Source organism: Tupaia chinensis, unplaced genomic scaffold, assembly GCF_000334495.1.
Source record: "Tupaia chinensis unplaced genomic scaffold, TupChi_1.0 Scaffold000113_1, whole genome shotgun sequence".
Taxonomy (NCBI): domain Eukaryota; kingdom Metazoa; phylum Chordata; class Mammalia; order Scandentia; family Tupaiidae; genus Tupaia; species Tupaia belangeri.
In genome coordinates, this window is record NW_006159577.1 from 560,374 (window position 1) to 580,460 (window position 20,087).

At 39.2% G+C, this 20,087-nt stretch overlaps 1 protein-coding gene across 1 annotated transcript in view; it reads left to right on the top strand.

Moving 5' to 3' along the window:
• Positions 1 to 20,087, top strand: part of ADAM12 (ADAM metallopeptidase domain 12) — a 457,774-nt gene that overhangs the window by 41,119 nt on the left and 396,568 nt on the right. The window contains exon 2 of the mRNA XM_014586073.1: positions 18,935 to 19,032. Coding sequence (XP_014441559.1) covers positions 18,935 to 19,032 — 98 coding nt within the window. The remainder of the gene's footprint in view (positions 1 to 18,934; positions 19,033 to 20,087) is intronic.

Here is a 20,087-nt window from a genome sequence, read left to right on the forward strand (position 1 = left end):
AGGTAGGTATTGGTTGCCCTGGGCTTGGAAAACATTCCTTTTTGGGAAAAAAAAAAAAAAAAAGGTGGATAGCTAATGGCTGCAGAGAGTTTTACCAAATCAAACGTGCCCTAAATAGAAGGATTAGGATGGAACTGAAAAGGCACTAACTTGTTTTTCCTTTGCCTTATATTAAGTCTCAGTACTACCTAAGAGCAACTTATAACCAGCCACTGAGTGTGTCTGGCCCTTTGAGGATTCTGAGAGACCTGAGGCCTAAAGTTCCTTTAGTGAAGGCCCTTCAGTGACTAAATGACATTGCCTAAAGTAGAGGGGATGGGGCCAGAGTGCACCAGTCACCCAAGAGTACTTTCACAGTTCAAACCTTCAGTGTGAGTCCTAAGATCAGGTTAGGTCTTAGTGGAGAAATTGGTTATTATGTAGGTGCCACCTAAATCCCTTTGGGCTACTCATTTCTGGACATCTTCAGAATCTACTCACTCTACATGCCATGAAGTGAGAGTCTATACCTGTCTTCTCATCTTTGTGTCCATAATGCCTGGCAATGTAAGCAGATGGAGGCATTATCTTCTTAATGAGGAGGTTGGTGTTTTATTCCCAAACCCTGGAACCAAACCATCAACCAAGGATAATTCTTTTTCAGGTCACTTAGTTGCTGGGGATCCCTGTTCCTCTTCATCTCATAATTTAGTAGGTGGTAGGTCCAAGGTTATGGGACTCAGAGGAGAGAAAACCACAAGTTCTTCTATCAAGGAGTCAGCTCCCATGTAGCCAGGTAATGACTACCTTCATGGCATTGGCTTCACATCAGAAAGAGGAAATACTTGCATGAGCACCACAGCAGGACAGAGTTGCTGCTTACTGGAGGTTTCAGATAGGGATCTGTTGTACCTCACACATACAGAGTGATTTCCAGTGAGGCTGAGAGCTCATCTGATTATGAAAATGGGAACCCATTGTTTTGGGTGAGGCTAGCAGAGGACAGAGCTGTAAGGAGTAGGTCACAATGACGTTACACCTGGTGAAGTTAAGACAGCTGCAGAAAAACTAGGGGACAGAAACAAAGAGTCTGGAGGCCCAGGATTCCTGGCACCAACTTTGGGCTAAGCAAGTGGAGTCTAGACCTCAAGGCCTATGAGCTGCTATCCTTAGGCAGCCCTTAGCCTAGCTTCTCTTGAAAACTTCCTTCTCATCCATCATATCTCATCTAACTTAAGTGACTGATTTGGACTCACTTGGAAAAAGTGAGGGCGTGGGAGATGGGAGACCAGCATGAGCAGGAGTGTCAGTGCAGGAAAGTATGGAAGGTTAAAGGGGACACGTCTTTGGGGATCAGTCAGCAGGCGAGACTACAGTGCTCTGAATCTGAGGTGACCATGGCAAGGCAAAGCCTGTATTTCAACCTGGCCTCTACTAATTGCCGGAGGTATGAGCTCTAGCAAGGCATCAAGCCTCCCAAATCTCACTTTCTATCCCGCCATCCTCTCGCCCACACAACATATACTTGGTTGAATGCAGTGACTAAAACCTACCACAGCCGGTGTGAGATGACAGATGAGAAGCACTTTGTAAACTGTCAAATGCCTGGAATTAGGAGATAGGTGATCCAAGATGGTCATTTATACACATAAACCTTCATACACACAAGGAACTATAGAAAACCTTCCAAGAGATGAGCAGAGTCAAGCTGTGAGGCAGGAGCTTTTTAGGATAGTGGGGGTGATGTGAGCAAAGTGAGCTAGTTGTTTCGAAAATACTCTGGTGGCTGAATTTTCTCCATTAGGCTGAATTCCCTTTCCCTCTCCCTTCCTTTCTCAAAGTCAGCCTTCTAGAGAACTTGCTTCTACTTCATCTTGGCCAACTCTCTGTGTATGTATTTTCAAGAGAAAAATTTCTCTCCATGTGGTTCTGATTTACACTGATACTGTCAAGTTGAAAAATATAAATTGCATTATTTCCACAGAAAATTGATGTGACCATTTTTTTAATCTCCACCCAGCCTTTCTCATGAAAAGTAATCTTTAGGACACACTAGAAAAGTTAGTAGAATTGCAATGTGTGTCAGTATCTGGGCTCTGCTTTCTTTTAGTTGTTTTAGTGTTTCTGCTTTCTTCTTGGGACCAGGAAGAGTACTGAAATATTTACAAGAATATCATTGGCCAGCCAGTGAGAAATATCATCTACTGTCTAATACACTGAAGCTGTGTCTACATGCTACCACATAGTTGGGGGAAAATGAAAGAGAGACAGAAAGTCTATAAATGTGTTTTTATACTGAAGACAAAATATCTATATTTCAATAAATTTTGGTTTTCATCTAGAAATTTGTCTTATGGGGAAAACCGCTTAGAAGAGCAAGCAAGCACACCTGAGTGTGAACATAATAGTCTATACATTGTTATATATTTGATGTTCAAGCAATTTTTCTAAGTGGGAGAGATGTTCAGAGTTGTTGGGGATGTAAGGGACTTTTAAACTTTATTAAAATGTGAGTTACCACCCTTGATAATTATGTTCTGTGTTGGCACTTCAGAGAGGCACTTCCTCTTCATATAAGGAATTATGAAAATATTTGGCTTATCATGGATATATTTAGATTCTTGTCTCTTATTTTATAACAATTGCATACTAAAACCAGTATCACTGGCAGCAACCTCTTCATAACTTAGCTTTCTTTAGCATATTTTAAAAGCAAATAATTTTGGTATTATGGTCTGCTGCAGACATCATTTGTAGTTTAGCCAGGATATTATTTGAGAACTGCAAAGCTCTCTAGGTATTACATCTGTATATAAACCATGTGTTAGAAAGATATAAATTCAGTTTTGAAATATTTGTTAGACTGTGTTCAGCTTTCAGTCTATGCCAAACATGTGCTTTGGTGACAGATGGAGTCATGTGGGCCCCTGAATGAAACACTTTATTGTGTATAGACTTTGTCTTCCAGCAGTTGGGTTGGTGAAGCTGGGAGATTAAGAGGATCCAGTTGCTTAAAGGTGTGCTCTCCATTGAGCACAAAATCTCTTTTTCCCCCTCCAAACATGTCATTAAATTACTTGGCCTCAATTTCTGTGCCATAGAAAACATTGTCATACATTCCAAATAATTCTAGAATAATTAAGGCATTCCAATGTTAACTTCAAATTTTGAAAACTAGAACATTTTCCTAACAATTTATTGGAATTTTTTGGCTTTGTGAACTATTAGGGGACTGCAAAGAAGCCTGGACCTAAGGTTGCCAGATAAAACAGAGGGCTACCAATTAAATCTGAATTTTAGATAAACATTTATTTTTTAATGTACCTATGTTTCCAATATTGTATGGGATACACTTATATAAAGAATTATTTGTTGTTGAGACCAGCAGGTGTCATAATGGTTACATTATTTGACTCTCACACGGTCGACCACAGTTTGAGTCCCAGAACCAGCAGCTTAAACACACGCCATGCACATGTGTATATGTGACCAAAATCCCAAAAAGAGAATGGAGGAGAAAGGATTGTGGCAAGGCCGCCCCCTTCCTCCCGCAAGGGGTGATTTCTTGCTTTCTGTCTCTCTCTGTCTCTCCAGCAAGTGCATACACTCTATGGCAAAAATTCTCTTTAAAAAATTATTATTTGTTGTTTATCTGAAATTCAAGTTTAACTGTAAGTCCTAAAATTTTATTTGCTGAATTTGAAATCTCTACCTGGATCTCAATTTATTATTTGCTTTCATCAGTGGTGACTGTCAAAGAAAATTTCTCCATGAGAAAGGCTTTGCGAGTTTGTAAGTCCCTGTGGGCATATAGGTGGAGGAAATCTCAATCCAGTCCTCCCATAGAATATTTTTTAAAAAAGTTCCATTAGAACAAAGTATAAAAGCAGACATACCACATCTTTCTGATTATACTACTTCAATACCTTTTTTCCTCTCTAGTTCCTCACATTTCCCTTTTTTTGCCGTTTGTTTCCACGTTGTGTAGGCAAAGCAGGGGATGTGAAGGGATAACTTGGAAAGGACATCTTAGGCTACTTCGCTTCCCTCTTCTCTCCCATCCTCATCCTCACTCGTGGGCAAACCCAAATCCTACCTGTGCAAAAGCCTGGTATAATCAGCACCTCTTTCATAAGGACTTCCTGAGCTAGATTAATTGCAATCTTTTCTAGCCAACCTCTGATCACTCTTAAACATGTTTGTCCTTTTAATTTTTTTTAATAGATTTTATGCTCCCTAAAGGCAAAATATAATTTAATTTAAGGAAAGAGTACATAGTGTGGGCTCTCAGGAATTTGTCATTAGAAAGTATTTTTCTTTCCTTTTTTCTCTCTGTAATGACAACTTATAATTGAGCACCACCATGTACTAGGGTGCTGAGAAAAAGGTCTTTCCTCAAGTCATCCCCTTTATTTTTTCTGCTGCTTTGAAGGTTGCACTATGTACTCCACTACATACATTAGAAAGCTCCCATCTTTGGTGAAAGGTAGAGCTTGAAAGTGTCCATGACTAACATGCAAATTTGAGATGCTATTGACTATTGGCCTTCACCCCACTTCTGAACGACAGAGAGAAATCACCATTGGATGTGTGACACTCAGTCTCCACTCTCAGGTGAGGATTTGGATAGACCCCACAATTAGTTTGTTCCTTTATTTTGGGAATAAAACCGTTTAATATTTTTAACACAGATTCATACAATAATTTAAAAAAATAGACCTATTGAAATGGACAAGAGATATGAGCAAGTAACCCCCAAATTACAGGAAAAAAAAGGCTGATGAAGAAATGACAAATTGCCACTTCGGTAATAATGCACATTAAAACAACAAACAGGGCCAGCTTGTGGTGTGGTGGTTAAGACAATTAGACCTCAACATGCCTGATCACATGGTTCAAGTTTGGGACCCTATAGCTTGAAAATATGCCAGGCTCGTACACATGTGAGTGTACCCAAAAATCAAAAAAGGACTGAGAAATGGAGTAAAAGAGACTATGGCATGACTGTTCTCCCATGGGGGTGCTTTCTCACTCTCCCTCTTTTGCTGTCTGGCCAGCACATGTGTGTATGCATGCGTGCATGCACACACACATTTTTATAAATTGTCAAATATTATTTATAGGGCTTTCCCTTTATAATGACTGCCTACCGAGGTATCAGTGCCTGGTCATTGCTGAATGAAGGGAAATTAGTCAAATTTCAGGTCCAGCAAAAATAGGAAAGAGTCTTGCTCACTTCTCCACCTCCACCCCATCTCCAGTATTCGTTAGTGAAGGGAGGACATGGAAAATTGTACTTCCTCTTGTTGATTCAGTTGTGCTACACCATGCAATCAGAAGCTGAAAGAAGAAAATATAGGACAAACTCCCAGTAGTGTAACACTCACAATGCATAACACTTGGGCATGCTAATTTTACAGAGAATTGAAAATCCATTTAGGACAATTCACGCTTCATTAGTGTGGCTTTAAACCAAACCAATGACACTCAGCCCATAAATTCTCTTACTTTGATAAGATATCTGTTGGCCAGTGCATAACAGGGCTAGTTTTCTTGTCCTAGGAATAGATCAGAATAAAATGGGGGTATTGTTGAGAGGAAATTGTTTAAAAGTTCCTAGATTGCAGTTTTCTTTTACCTTTCTGGTTTTCTCTGTGTAAGACAAAGTGATGATTTAATACAGTTAAGCACAACTGTTTAGTTTAAAAACCTGAGAACAAAAGAATTTCTAATCAAAATTATTAAAAATGCTCTTAGCTCTGGGCTGGCAGGTGGTGTGGTGGTTAAAAGCATTGAATTCCCTCATGGCTGACTACGATTTGAGTACCCGGACTGGATGCTTGCTTTTTCCCTTTCCCTTTCTCTTACTCTCTGTCTCTCTCTGGTCAAATTAAAAAACAATAACAACAAATGGAAATAAATAAATCTTTAAAAAAAATGCTCTTAGCTCAAGCTATAAATCTAATCCTTGTCAGATTGAATAAATTAAAACTCCTCTTAACTCCGGACTCTAATTTTAATTCTGGTTATTCTATTTGACTATTTAGGATTTCCCATTTTGATCCCCCAAATTTAATGGTCAAGGTCAACAGCTAGAAAATTAAAAGATGTAAAAATTATAATAGCACCTATTTCTGGTCAGCCACATGTAATACTTGTCCATCAGAACTTAGGCAGGTCTTCCCTAAGTTAGTAACCTCTGTACTTACAGTGCTTAAAGTCCCACCTTGTTCTCGGTCTTATTCTGTTTCCCACCTGTATCCTGCCCAAGTCACAGGAGCCCCTGTAATTGTTCATACAGCAGGTGGAGAAGGGCAGAGAGGAAAGTCCCTGCAGTCCCATGTAAGACATAATAGTCTGAATATTTTTTTCCATAAAAGTACATGAGAATTTAGATCTACAAACTGTTACCTGAGTTAGCACTCAAAGTTCACTTTTCTCATAAGAAAAACAAATAGTCTACACAGCGGTATGAGATCGACCATATCAATGCTTAATAAGTATTTGAGAGCTGGCTGTCAAAAACTCACCAAGTCTATAGAAAATGCATTTCAAATTTAAATAATTGGCCTGTGTTCATTTACTTTTGGTGTTCAGCCATGTTCTTGCTGGGGGTTAGCTCTCCCTTGGCTAGCATGACAGGTATAGTCTTGAGTAGAGAAGGAAATACCAGGCCACTGTGATGACAATTTCTATTATGATCTCTTAGCTCTCTGTTCTGATCTTAATCGGCTTCTAAAGGAAGTTTTCCTGCTGGGTAGATAATGAGCAAAATGTCTTAGATGAGGACTCTGGTTGACTTGGCAGTTCTTTCTCATTAAAAATAAGTAAGTTGAAATACTGGCTTATAAATAAGGCTCATGTGGGCTTTATTCTGTGTATAAACCTGCAAGGGACCAGACATTTCTGGGTGAGCTAAAAATCAATCCCCTGTCAGAACTTCCCAGATGAAAGCCAAGCTCTGGGCCCCTCACCCCTCAGGAATCACGATCACAGCAAGGGTGTGGAGACTTTTAATTTCTTTGACAATAATTAATTGAACAAATCTGTCTGCACATAAGGATATAGTAGTACCCTTGACAGACAAAATCTCTATCTCTTGGTATTTCCATTTTTGATTATAAGGTAACATGGTAGAGACAAAGGGGTGTACAAATAAAACAAATTTAGATACAGAAAAGTGCAATGAAAGAGACAAAATAGGAAGACGGTCTGGAGAGAAACTTGGTTTACAGGAAGGGTACTGAGAAGCATAGCCTGTCTGAGGGGTAACATGTGAGCTGAGACTTGAATAATAAGATTTGCGGAGCATGGAAGATCTGCGAATAGGATCTTCTCAGTAGAGAGGACAGCAAACGCAAGGGTCTGGGGGTAGGGTGTACCTAGCATGCCAAGGGTCAGAAGGTGGTCAGTATAGTGGCAACAGAGTAAGCAAAGTAGAACCATCAGGAGCTAATAGAACTTGCAGGACACAATAAATTTAAACTTCATTCCAAATGTTTCCTGGCCAGAGGGATTATTTATTTATCATGTAAAACAAGTAGGAGCACAGATCTTACTACAAAGGTATATGAGTTGGCTTCCTGGCTTCATGATATGTGTGACCCTGGGCAAGTAGCTTAATGTTTCTGTGCCTCAGTTTCCTCATTTATGACATAAGGATAAATATCACATGGCTATGGTTAGGGTTAAATAAGTAAATTTACAAAATATTCAAATGGGGCTTGCTGCATAGCAATTGCTCAATTAGTATTCACCATCATAATGGATATGTATGTACTATGTCTATGAGCAACACCACATTTTTGCTCTATGAATAGTTATCTTTTATTTATTTTTCTCCAGGCTTCTTATAGTTCATTCTCAGAGAATGTTTCCATATAAATCAGATTTACTGTGTTTAAACAGCCTAGGATGGCTTCCCACTACACTCAATAAAATATGGAATCTTCCTTAGAATCTTCCTGTCATGATGTGGGTTTTGTTTAGTGCCTGGACTTCTGTTCCCACCTCTCTGCTTCCTATTGCTCTGTGCTGACCACTTTTCTGTTCTTAGAACTCATGAGGCTCTCTGCCGCCTTAGAACATGCAGTCATCTTCTCTTGATGGCAAATTCTGACATAGATCTTTGTGCTCATCAAATGTCCTTTTCTTTTAAAATTTGAAAAGGAAGAACCTGAATATGATGAGGCTGTCTAGAAGTATTCAGTTAAGAAGTAGAAGAGTTTTAGAAAAAATAAAGCACAAAACACCCAACTGGAATTGTTGACTATGGGCAGTAAGAACAGAACTGTGTCTAAAAGGACCCCTGCATATAACTTTAAAAAGAGTGGTCAGTGGTAGCAACGTTGACAAGACATATGAGGGAACTTTATACAGTTTGTGGGAAAATGAATTCAAACATAATTATGAAAAACTAAACTTTATTTCTTGACAAACTCCATCAAGTTCAAGGCACTTTTCTAAGTACACCAGCCGTGTAGTTCATACCTAAAGAACTGTGCATCAACCTGAAAGGGACCAGACATTAGTGCGTGAGCTAAATCTGAGAATTTAACTAGATCAATGCAATCTTTTTCACATTATTAACTGAGGAAAAATGGGTGCTCAAAATCCCGAGAAGAGAATGGAGAAGGGTGTGTGGTGTGGCCATTTCCCCTGAGGGATGATTTCTCACTTTCATCTCTCTGTCTCCTTTCTATCACATCCATGAGTGTATGTGCCCTACAGCAAAAATCTCTCTCAAAAAAAACATTTAAGGTGGATACCTAATGATTTCCCATCAAAATTCTCAAAATTGCCCTTGTTTGATGAGAGGAGTGAGCAGAACCATTGCTGTGGTGGGAGACTCCCTTTCTCAAGCAATTTTTTTGTTAAACTTCAGCTAATGTGTTTAAAACACTCTTATAATCAGGTATTATTGTTTTTTTGGACTCTCAAAAAAGTCAGCAAGTAAAATACTCAAACATACCAAAAAACTGTTGCTGTGACCTTTGCTCTTAACTGGTCTGCTTTTGCTTCGACTAGACCACTTTGACGATAGTTATTTGTTTGGTGCTTTGTCTCCAAGATTGTACTGGTAAAGTCGGACTTCATATCCTATTGCAAATTTTTTTTTTGAGAGAGATTTTTCACTATATGGCGTGTGTGCTCGCCAGAGAGACAGAAAGTGAGAAATCACCCCCCAGAGGGGATGGCCACGCCACAATCCCTTCTCCTCCATTCTCCTCTCGGGATCTTGGGCACGCATGCACACACGCCCGGAGTGAGTTTTAAGCCACTGGGTCCGGGATGTGAACCGCGGTCGACTATGTGGGAGTCCAGCGACATAGCCATTACACCAACTACTGGTTCCCTCCTATTGCAATTATTTGAAGAAATATTTCAGAATTTTGATCCCACTTGTTTAACTTTTCCATTGAAGGTTCTGATCTTGTCTGCAGCTGACTTGGGTGCAACGTCTTGGGACCCATCAAAGTTTGCTCAACTTCAACTTTTCAGTCAGAATTGTGTAAGCTAACCATTAAAATGACTGTGGTGTTGGCTCTTGTTTCTCTTGTTAATTGCCAGTCTGCTTTAGTTAAGGCATAAACAAGATTAATTTGTCCTCACAAATTGATGTAGCTTATCTGCTACTGCAGGTATCATTTGCAACATCGTCTCAGCCCTTCTTAAAATGAGTTATCCATTTGTAAATTGTTCATTTCTCTGCAGTGTTGTTCTTATAAACTTTTCATAAGGCATCAATAATTTCACCACTTTTCTCCACCCAAACTTCACCATAAATTGTATGTTTATTCTTCAATTTCAACAGAATTTATATTACTCTGATAGGGGCTCTTTCAAATGGGAGTCTTATCATTTCTAGTGCCTCAGAGTAAGTCCTGTTCAGACATGATATAATAAGTTGTACAAGTATATTTTGGTGCAAAAAATTTTGAAATTATTGCATAATATTTTGTCATATACATTTTCTATGGACTTTTTGAAGACCCTTTGTGTATGATAGATGTTTTCTGGCCAGTGGATGAAAATACAAAACCTTTGATTTTTAAGCAAGTTGAATTTGGCGTGATAGTGGTGAGAAGACATTAAAATTAATATGTCTAATGGGGCCAGCAGATGGTGTGGTGGTTAACGGCATTGGACTCCTACATGGCCAACTACAGTTTGAGTCCCAGACCTGGCAGCTTATTTTCTCACCTTCTCTCTCTCTCTCTCTCTCTCACACACACACACACACACACACACACACACACAAACTTTCTCTCTCTCTCTCTCTCTCTATCCCTCTCTGGTCAAATTAAAATAAAGTTAAATAAAATAATTCTTAAAAAAAAAGAAATAAAATTGGGACCAGCAGTTGGCGTAATAGCTATGTCACTGGACTCCCATGTAGTCGACTACTGTTCAAGTCCCAGACCCAGTGGCTTAAATTCATGCCGGGCATGTGTGTTTGCATGCCCAAGATCCTGAGAGGAGAATGGAAGAGAAGGTATTGTGGCATGGCCATCCCCCCTGGGGGGGTGATGTCTTGCTTTCTGTCTCTTTGTTTTTCTCTGTCTTTTTGGTGAGTACACATGCCCTATAGCAAAAATCTCTCAAAAAAAAAGAAAGAAAATTAACATGTCAGTAATTATAAGAAAAACTGTGCTTGAGTAAAATGGTCAGATGGGAAACTATTGATTGGGAAACATCAGATCGAAAATTAATAAGTTATTATGGGAACAGTAAGGGTTGAGAGGGAAGATGGTCAAGAGCTGAGACTTGAGGCTTGTGGATAAAGCAAGACCTGGTCAGAGAAGTGGAAGAAGACCAGTATCTCTAACTGTTGCCAAAGCAGGTGTGTGTCAGAAAGTGGTCAGTGGTGCTAGATGATGCAACAAGGATGTTGGAGAGTCCCTTTAGATGGAGCTGGGGCAGATACAGGATGACCTTATTATTTAATTCCACTTAATAAGTTTATAAAATGAAATGGAATGACCTAGGTTTCATTCTTGTTTGTTTGCTAGTAACATTCAAAAATTATTCCTGGGAACCAGCAGTTAGCGTAATGGCTATGTCGCTGGACTCCCACGTAGTCGACTGCGGTTCGTGTCCCGGACCCGGTGGCTTAAAACTCACGCCGGGCGCGTGTGCGTGTGTGCCCAAGATCCCGAGAGGAGAACGGAGGAGAAGGGATTGCGGCGTGACCATCCCCCCTGGGGGGTGATTTCTCGCTTTCTGTCTCTATGTCTCTATCTGTCTGTCTTGAGCGCGCACGTGCCCTACAATGAAAAGCTCTCATAAAAAAAATATTCCTAACATTTGAATTTTAATCATTGATTTCACTTTCCCCTTTACATTATTTCTTGTAAAGTAAACTTAAGACAATTCTGACATCACCACCCTCACCACCACTAACACCACTATCCTCTGCTGGCCCAACAGTGTCACAAATGAACAGCATGTAGCATGTCTTTGTCTCTGTAAGAAGCAATTTGGCCATATATATTTGAAATACAAAGAGTTTGAGTTTTACCATTAATTCTGCCATTCATTATGGGCAACTTGGAGAAAAATCTGCCTAACTCTATTATTTAGATTTGTATCAGCTTCCACTGACCAGCAAGGGGGTGTAAAAATATGTCAGTGTTGTAAATGATTTTGGCTCCCCACAGATGGGAGGCACTGTAGGCATGAAAATTTATGTTTATGTGTTGTGGAGACAACTTGTACTTGGGGTACAACTCCATCTGAAACATTTATGGGAAGCTTTAACTAGCTCTCTTTGAAAGATGTCTTATAAAATGTCCTTTCAAAATTTAATTGTTCCATAGTACTTGATTGTTTTTATTTCGAAATGAGCTCTGTCCTCTAGCATGCCCAAGGCTGTGTATCTGTAGTGCCAGGAAAACTATTGGTTTGTCATCATGAGTCCACATGATTGACTTTTTTAAATCATGAAAGTAATATGTGCTGACTGTAGAAAAATCAGAACACAAACAAAAAGAAGAAAAACATAATTAATTCATAGCCACAACACTCAAAGAAAGCTGGCAAGAACATTTTTGTGTATTTCTTTCCTAAGACTGATTATAAAAAAAATAAAAAAAAAACTAAACTAATATCCATATGTTCGCTTTTTTTTTTTTTTGTGGAGAGGTTTTTGCCATAGGGTGTGTGTGCCTGCCAGACAGAGAGACAGAAAGTGAGAAATCACCCCCAGGAGGGATGCCCATGCCGCAATCCCTTCTCCTCCATTTTCCTCTCGGGATCTTGGGCATGCACACACACGCGCCCAGTGTGAGTTTTAAGCCACCGGGTCCAGGACTTGAACCACGGTCGACTACATGGGAGTCTAGGGACATAGCCATTACGCTAACTACTGGTCCCTATCCATGTACACTTTTGCATCTGTCTTACTTGATCCTTTTGCTGGCTTACTATGGTGGATGGTGGTCCATAGACTTGCTTGACTCATGAAGGATTTGAATATCAAGGAATGTGAGTATCGTGTCCAAAATTATACACAGCATGTGACACATACAGGCTGCTGCTTCTGACTCAAAATACTATGGCTATTTCCTCTTTCCCAGACTGTGTGTTGAAAATTTAGCCTGCCAGTGTGGTTAGCTACAATCTTAGCATTCAAAAACAGTGGGTTCTTTCAACACTGTTTGATCAATGTGTTTTACCACAGTTCATTTGGTGTCATCTTCTCCAACCAAATGATAGATCTCACTCTCAATTCTTTACATCCAGAGCCTTGTAGCCAGGAATTAAGAAAACTAAGTTTTATCTCAGCTTGTTTTTATGTTCCTAAAGTACCTTTTAATTGCTTAAGGATCAAGTATTTTTACATACCTCTTCCTTTTTATTTTATAGGAAACCTTGCCAATGAATCACTTCATACTTTTAATTTGAACACAGTTATTTTTTCTTTTTTCATAGAAATAGCCATGTGGGAAGAGATGTGAATGGCTAACACCCCAATCTGGTGATATTTGGAGTCCCAGAGATAACTAGCTATCTCTGAGCCTTTTGATACTAAACTGCTCCAGAATGACATGATTATTCTTGCAAGATTCAAATTAAAATTTACGAATGGTTGTTAATAGACTTTGTTTTAGAATAGTTTTAGATTAATGAAAAGACGAGAAGATAGTATAGATGGTTCACATATTTTCCATCTTATTTCCCTTATTCTTACCATCTTACATTTGTTACAATGACTAAACCATTACTGACATCATGTTTTAAAGTTTATACATTATTCGTGTTTTCTCAGTTTTTATTTAATGTGTTTTTCCTGTCCCTCAGTTTCACCTAAGATATGACATTTCATTTACTCATCTTGTGTCCTTAGGCTGTTCTTGCTGTGAAAGCATCTCATACTGTCCTTGCTTCTCATGAAACTGACAATTTTATGGAGGCTGGCCAGGTATATTTTAGGGTGCACATCTTAGGATTTATCTCATGATGAGTTTAGGGTTATGGATTTTAAGGAGGAAGAGCATAGATGCGAAGTGACATTCTCATCATATCATGTCAAGGGTACATGACTTATCGCTGTTGATATTGACCTTGACCATCTGGGTAATAAGGAGTTGTCAGATTTCTCCTCAGTAAAATTAATCTTTTCAGGTTAACTTTTTTCCATTGATTCTTGAGAGAATCCTTGAGCTATGTTATTTTTAAATTGCACCTCTGATTTTTACTTAGGTAGTGGGCAAATAAGATGAAAGCATGACATCATTATTTGGTTAAGATCGAAGATGTGAATGTGAACCAAGGAAATATTTTTGTCCTGTATGAAAGCATCACCACTATATTACGCTATATTGTGAAGAGCTTCCATCAGCTTCATACATTAACCTTTTTGAAAGCCCTTACTGTATTGACTTATTTGAGTTTCCTAATCCAACGAGAGAGTGCACAGCTTTTATTTTGTAGAGGGTAGAACCTCAGATACACACTTTGACAAAGAACAGTAAATCAAGCAGTCAGAATCAGGGCCATGTCCTGTGGCTCCAGAATGTTCCCTGTTTCAATGTATGCACCTTAGAACAATCGCACCTGTCTCTATCTCTGGTGAATTGAAATCCTTAGGAATGGACATCAGAGTGGTGTGGACTTGGTTCTCCATCCGTTAGGGTTTTTCTTTATAATCTAGCCAAAGGAATTTGGTCAAGGCAAGGATAGGGCAGGATTCACAAGGCAGCCAGCTTGTGGGTGATTCATGTTGTGGGGGGAGGAGATCTGAAGCCATTTGGGGGAGTGTCCTCTTTGCTGGATTTTCCTTGACTTCGAAAGCCATAGCTCCAAAGATTTTGCCTGAGAAACTGAGCCTATGACTTCCTTCTTGACCAGCCTTAATCAGGTCTAAAGATAACAAAGTCAGATGAGGGCTCAAGCAAAGTAGGCAAACCGTTCCCATGGGAAAGCAGAGCTGAACTTCCCAGAAGATAATTGTGTTAGAAACCAAAATATCTGATATGCATTTCTACTTTGAGGTTGATGTTTGGCCTTTTATCAAAACAGCAAGTGGTATGTCAGCTTGCCCAATTTTTCTGGATGGCCAAAAAGGTAGAAGTTCCTCCCCAATACATTCTACCCAAATTTCTTATTTAGATAACTGATTTTCTTTGATGCCCAAGTGTATATTATGAAAAACAAAATGTATGCAAACTGTGTATTTTATAAGGTCATATTTTTCTCCCTGGGTTTCTCAGGCTTGAACGCAAGCATCATTCAAGACCTACTTTTATGGTTTGTCAACAAGATCACTCCATAAAATACATTCTGATATCTCACAGCTGTGTGTAATTTATTCTGTCTATCCATGCAGCACAAATAAAATTTTTATTTGCATCGTCTAAAAGAAATATCAGCATATAAATACATAAGCAACGCTCATAAGAAACGGTCCTCTGACTACCCATATTGCTGAGGGGATATTGTGAAACCAATTAAAAAACTGAGAGATGGCTTCATTATCCATGTACATAGATAATAAATACTGTACTCAGCAAATAAGGCAGTTACTCAATTTCTTAAAAAGGTTGCACAGTATTCCACAAATGCTGGCATAATCTGCCTCTAAATTATCCTTGGAATATTTAGAAATAAAGCCTCTTTGAAGAAAACATTTTAGCTAAGAGGGCTTCTTTGGATTAAGATGTTGGAATATGTAGGTAAAAAGGGAATGTTCAGTGGCTGAAACAGCGTGCCTTCAGGAGACTAAACAATTGTATCTTTCTCTGCTACCCAGAGCCTTGAAGGAAATGGTTCAGAGGACTAAGGGTTTCTTTACATGTTTCTTTACATGTCTGTACATTTTTAAAAAAGAATTTCTTTATTCAACTTTATTTATTTATTTCAATTTGACCAGAGAGGGATAAAATGAGAAAGAGAGAGAGAGAGAGCAAGAAAGCAAGCCACCAAGTCCAGGACTTGAACCATGGTGGGTGTCTAGAGCCCTTAACCACCACACCTTCTGCTGACCCCCATGTCTGTACATTTTTTTACATAGTATAACATCAGCCTGATTATTAGTAGGAGGCCCAATCAAGGCCTCCCTAGCTTCCCCAAGTAGGATAGAGTTACTATTTCTTTCAGTTCCCTCACTGGTAGAGGAACATGCTAATTGCTCAACTAGGAGACCTGGATTGATGGCACCAGAGCTTTTCAAGGCAGTTCTCTTAAATGCAAAGACTTTTTCTCTAAGTATTTGAGACCTGGGTGAAAATCTTCTGGGCCTTTCAGTATCATGGCTGAAATAACCATAGAAACCATCCTATCTTCTCCATCACTATGATTAGGTGGTGGGTGATATAAGACTCCAGTTTTATATAGAACTCTTCTTTTGCCCAGTTGAGTAAGACAGTTTGATTTACCATTAATTATTCAATTTAATAAGTTACTTGTATTGGAAATGTAAAGTGCGAGGAGTAGCTTATAATTAAACTGGTTTGTTTATGTGGAGGAAATTTTAAAATGCTTACAATCGCTTTCTTGATAGGTTTACTTGACTTTTCACAGACTGCCATAATGACCTTAGTAATTCTTGGCATGTGGCATGGTTTTCAGTAGTTGATGAAAAGTTCAGATGGATCTTCAGATTTACTCCATAATTGCTAATTTTTTTTATAAGAAAGAGGTTTATTGCCTTAGGGCATGCATGCTTGCCAGAGAAACAGACAGTGAATGGGAAAGTGAGAAATCACTCCCCAGGGGGGGATGACCATGTAAGAATCCCTTCTCCTCCATCATCCTCCCAGGATCTTGGGCATACATGCACATGCACCCAGCATAATTTTCAAGTCACCTGGTCTGGGACTCAAACCACAGTTGGCCATGTGGGAGTCTAGCGATGTAACCAGTACACTGTCTGCTGTTTAAAAGCAGCCCTAATCAATTCAAATAACATGCGAGTTTTCTTGTAAGTTCACTTAATTGTACTCTGTAGTCTGGCTCTGCAGAAGCTATATAACTGGATCAGAACTCCCTTTCTTTTGCAAATGCCAAAATGTAAATCCTATCAAGTCCTGAACAAGAGATCCTGGTCTTGGTGAAACTTCAAGAATGATGCCATTGAAACCAGCTGATGCTAAAATATTCTTTGTATGTCACATGTATTCTCTTTCTCCAGCTCATCACATGCTGTCTCCTTTTATGGAAAAGGAAAACACTTGCTCTCCCTCTGCTGATGTGCTTTCCCTGTCTCTTTGTGGAGCTGGATGGTTCTCATCTCAGCTTGTGTGCTCTCTAGCTCCAATTAAAAAAAATTAATAAGAAACAACTCTCCAGCCTATTCTTCAAGAGTCCTGTTTCCAGTCACTCTATTGTCATCTGTTTTTCTTAGTCAACTTTTATCTTGATGTTTGATGTACAGAAGAATGACAAGAATAACACAGAGTCTCATTGTTTCATAGTACTTATTCACCGAAATGGTCTTTTTTGTTTAGTCATCTCTACATTGGGGCAGTTTTTGCATAGGACCGAGAGAGCTGAGTCTTCTGGGATGAAGCTGTATTTAAGAGATGAGTGTCCTGATCTTTTGAAGCTATCTCCTATTCATTCCTCTGCTCTGCTATGAAAGATAATGGTCACTGCTGCTCAGAGGGCTGCCTGTCTGACCCAGTTCACTGATTAGAACCAGAAGGGGTGGAGGAATAGGGAAAGTAGTGCTTGGGGGTGAGGAACATGCAGAGATCAGCACTAACACATGCAGGAAGTCCAGGCTTTGTTATAAATTATTTTTCTGGGGCCTGGTAGGTGGTATGGTGGTTAAGGCTCTGGACTCCACATGGCTGACTGTGGTTTGAGTCCTGAACCTTGCTTTCTCACTTTCCCTTTTTCTCTGATCAAATTAAAAATAATAATAATAATAAATTTTTTAAAAAAAATTTTACAAAAGGAGAGGTGGCAGTGTGGACCGAGGTGACTGACTCTAGGTGGCATTTGAGAACACTGGCCTGAAGCAGGAAGAATGTTTTGTTTCGTTTTAATGAAAGCTATTGGGTCTAGAATACCTGCAAGAGTAGGTTAATAAATACTTGAGGGAATGAGGAGTATTTTCTGTTCAGATAGTCTATTTTTTCCAGCTCCACTCAGCCCTCTACTCATGTCTGCAGATGTGCCAGTCCTCTGCTCGCACTGTTAAAATGCTCTTTCAGGCACAGGTTCATCTGTGAAGCCTCAGCTTGTTCCAGCCTTGTGCACGGCCGGTCCTCCTCTCCTCTCCTCTTTGCCGTGCCTGTCTTCATGGTCTGCCCCCCTTGTGGCCAGAGACCAGCCTGCCCTCTCACTGGCCATGTTCCCAATTTTCCGTTCATCTCCGATCCCTGTTTCTTCAGCCCTCAGCAACTGGGAGTTTAAATGCTTTGTGACTAGGTAGAGAATTTTCTGGAGAGGCTGTGTCAGACAGTTAATACTTAAGTAGTAATCCTTTTGTAACCTGAATATAACTGCAGACTTCCACATTGAGAATGATAAAATGGTGTGGATTTAAAAGTATTTGGGGAACTGTAAAATGTCTAGGATTAAAATTTCAATACCATTTGTGCCCAATAAATGTGAACTCTTTAGTAACTTAAAACTGTGCTATTATGACTCAGGTCTAAAAATTATGAGTCCTAGTTGAAGAAATGGGAATAACATGTGAGGGAATCTGGTCCCATCCTTTACCTTAAGGGATGTAGTGTGGTTGTACCAAATAGCAGCTGCGTGACCTCATAGGAGAGCAAGCCCAGAGAAATGACTGTATTTGCTAAGGAAGTGATACACTCTCCAGAAGAGAAAAATGTTATACTTTCCATTAGGATTGTTTATGGAATTGAAGCTAAACTGAACCTGTGTCGGTATATTAACTGGTTCAACAGACAGGACCTCAAGAAACAAGATCATATGATAGTTCATTGAACGACTTGATTTTTTTTTTTTAACGTAAATCAGTCTAGTCCGTCTGAACTGGTAAATTAATTTTGTCTATAGAATCACTTACTGAAGCATATAATATTAGACTCAGTAAGTACAGAAAGGAGAATTGGCATTGTGTTTAAGATTCACTGGGACTTAAGTAAATGGATTTAGTCTTAATACAGCTAAAGCTTTGAGACTTTTAATAGAGAGTTGATCTTAAGTAAAGCATTAATTCATCATTTAAAAAAGTCACTGCTTGTGCATTTTTGTTGCTTGTTTAAGAATTGAATTACATATCTTGACTATGAAAATAACCCAGCATGTGTTATGAGTCTTGAAAAAAAATCTGTTTTCTTTAAGGTACAAAATTTGAATGGTTAGAATGACAGAGAATTCATCTGTTTTAACACTTATCATGATTTAATGATTATAGTGTTTAATGGATTATAGTGTTTCCAAATAGTTTCACTGTGTCATTTGTATAATAAGCTTCTGATGCCAAATTCTTTCTGATTAGAATGAATAATGAGGCTGTTCTCCTTTGGTTCAGGGGTGAGCTTATGGGACCAGGAAGGAGCTTATGAAGTTGTCACTGCCTCTCTTTTGAATGGCGACCTCTGGATCCCAATAAGGAGCATCAACTCAAAGGTCAGTTGTTTTCTTTTAATTAGCTCTGAGACTGCTGAGGTTTTAAAATCAAATGAAACGCATTGATATTCTTTTATTCAAGTTTTTGTCTTTATCCATTTTAATGCTGATGTTATTCTTACAGAAGTAAAGTTTTATTTTTAGAAGATAAAATGCAACCCAGTTTTGATGTGACAGTTGTGACAAGTGACCCAGCATTATGTGTGTCTATTTTTCTTTTTTTGGGGGGGGGAGAGGTTTTTGCTATAGGGCGTGTGTGCTTGCTAGACAGACAAAGAGAGACAGAGAGACAGAAAGCGAGAAATCACCCCCTGGGGGGATGACCATTCTGTAATCCCTTCTCCTCCATTCTCCTCTTGGGATCTTGGGCATGCATGCACATGCTCCTGGTGTGAGTTTTAAGCCACCGGGTCCGGGACTCAAACTGCGGTTGACTACGTAGGAGTTCAGCAACATAGCCATTACACTAACTGCTGGTCCCCATTATTTGTGTCTATTGAAAGTACTTTTTGGGGGGTCAGCATCATGACCTAGTTGTTAAGGGAGCCAGATTGCACATGAAAAACCATGCAGTTTGAGCCCTAGCTCTGGAGGCTTGAAAACATGCTGGGTACATGTGCATGTGTGTCCAAAATCTGGACAGGATGGAGAAATGGAGAAGAAGAGATTGTGGTATGACTATTCCCCATTAAGAGTGCTTTCTCCCTTTCCTCTCTCTGTTTTCTCTCTGGCGAGCACATGTACCCTCTAGCAAGTAAAAAATAATAATTAAAAAAAAGAGAGTTACTTTTTCAAACAAATACCATAAATTTCATTACCAGATATACAACTTTTATGTTCCATTCACTTGAGTGGTGGGTATTTTTTTGTATTCATGTCTGTTTAATCAACATGTTGGCTTTTTTTTTTTTTTTCACTGACTATTGGAGAAAAATATTTATACAAGTTTTAAAAATACTTGTGATGAGGGACCAGCAGTTAGCGTAATGGCTATGTTGCTGGACTCCCATGTAGTCGACCGCGGTTCGCATCCCGGACCCAGTGGCCTAAAACTC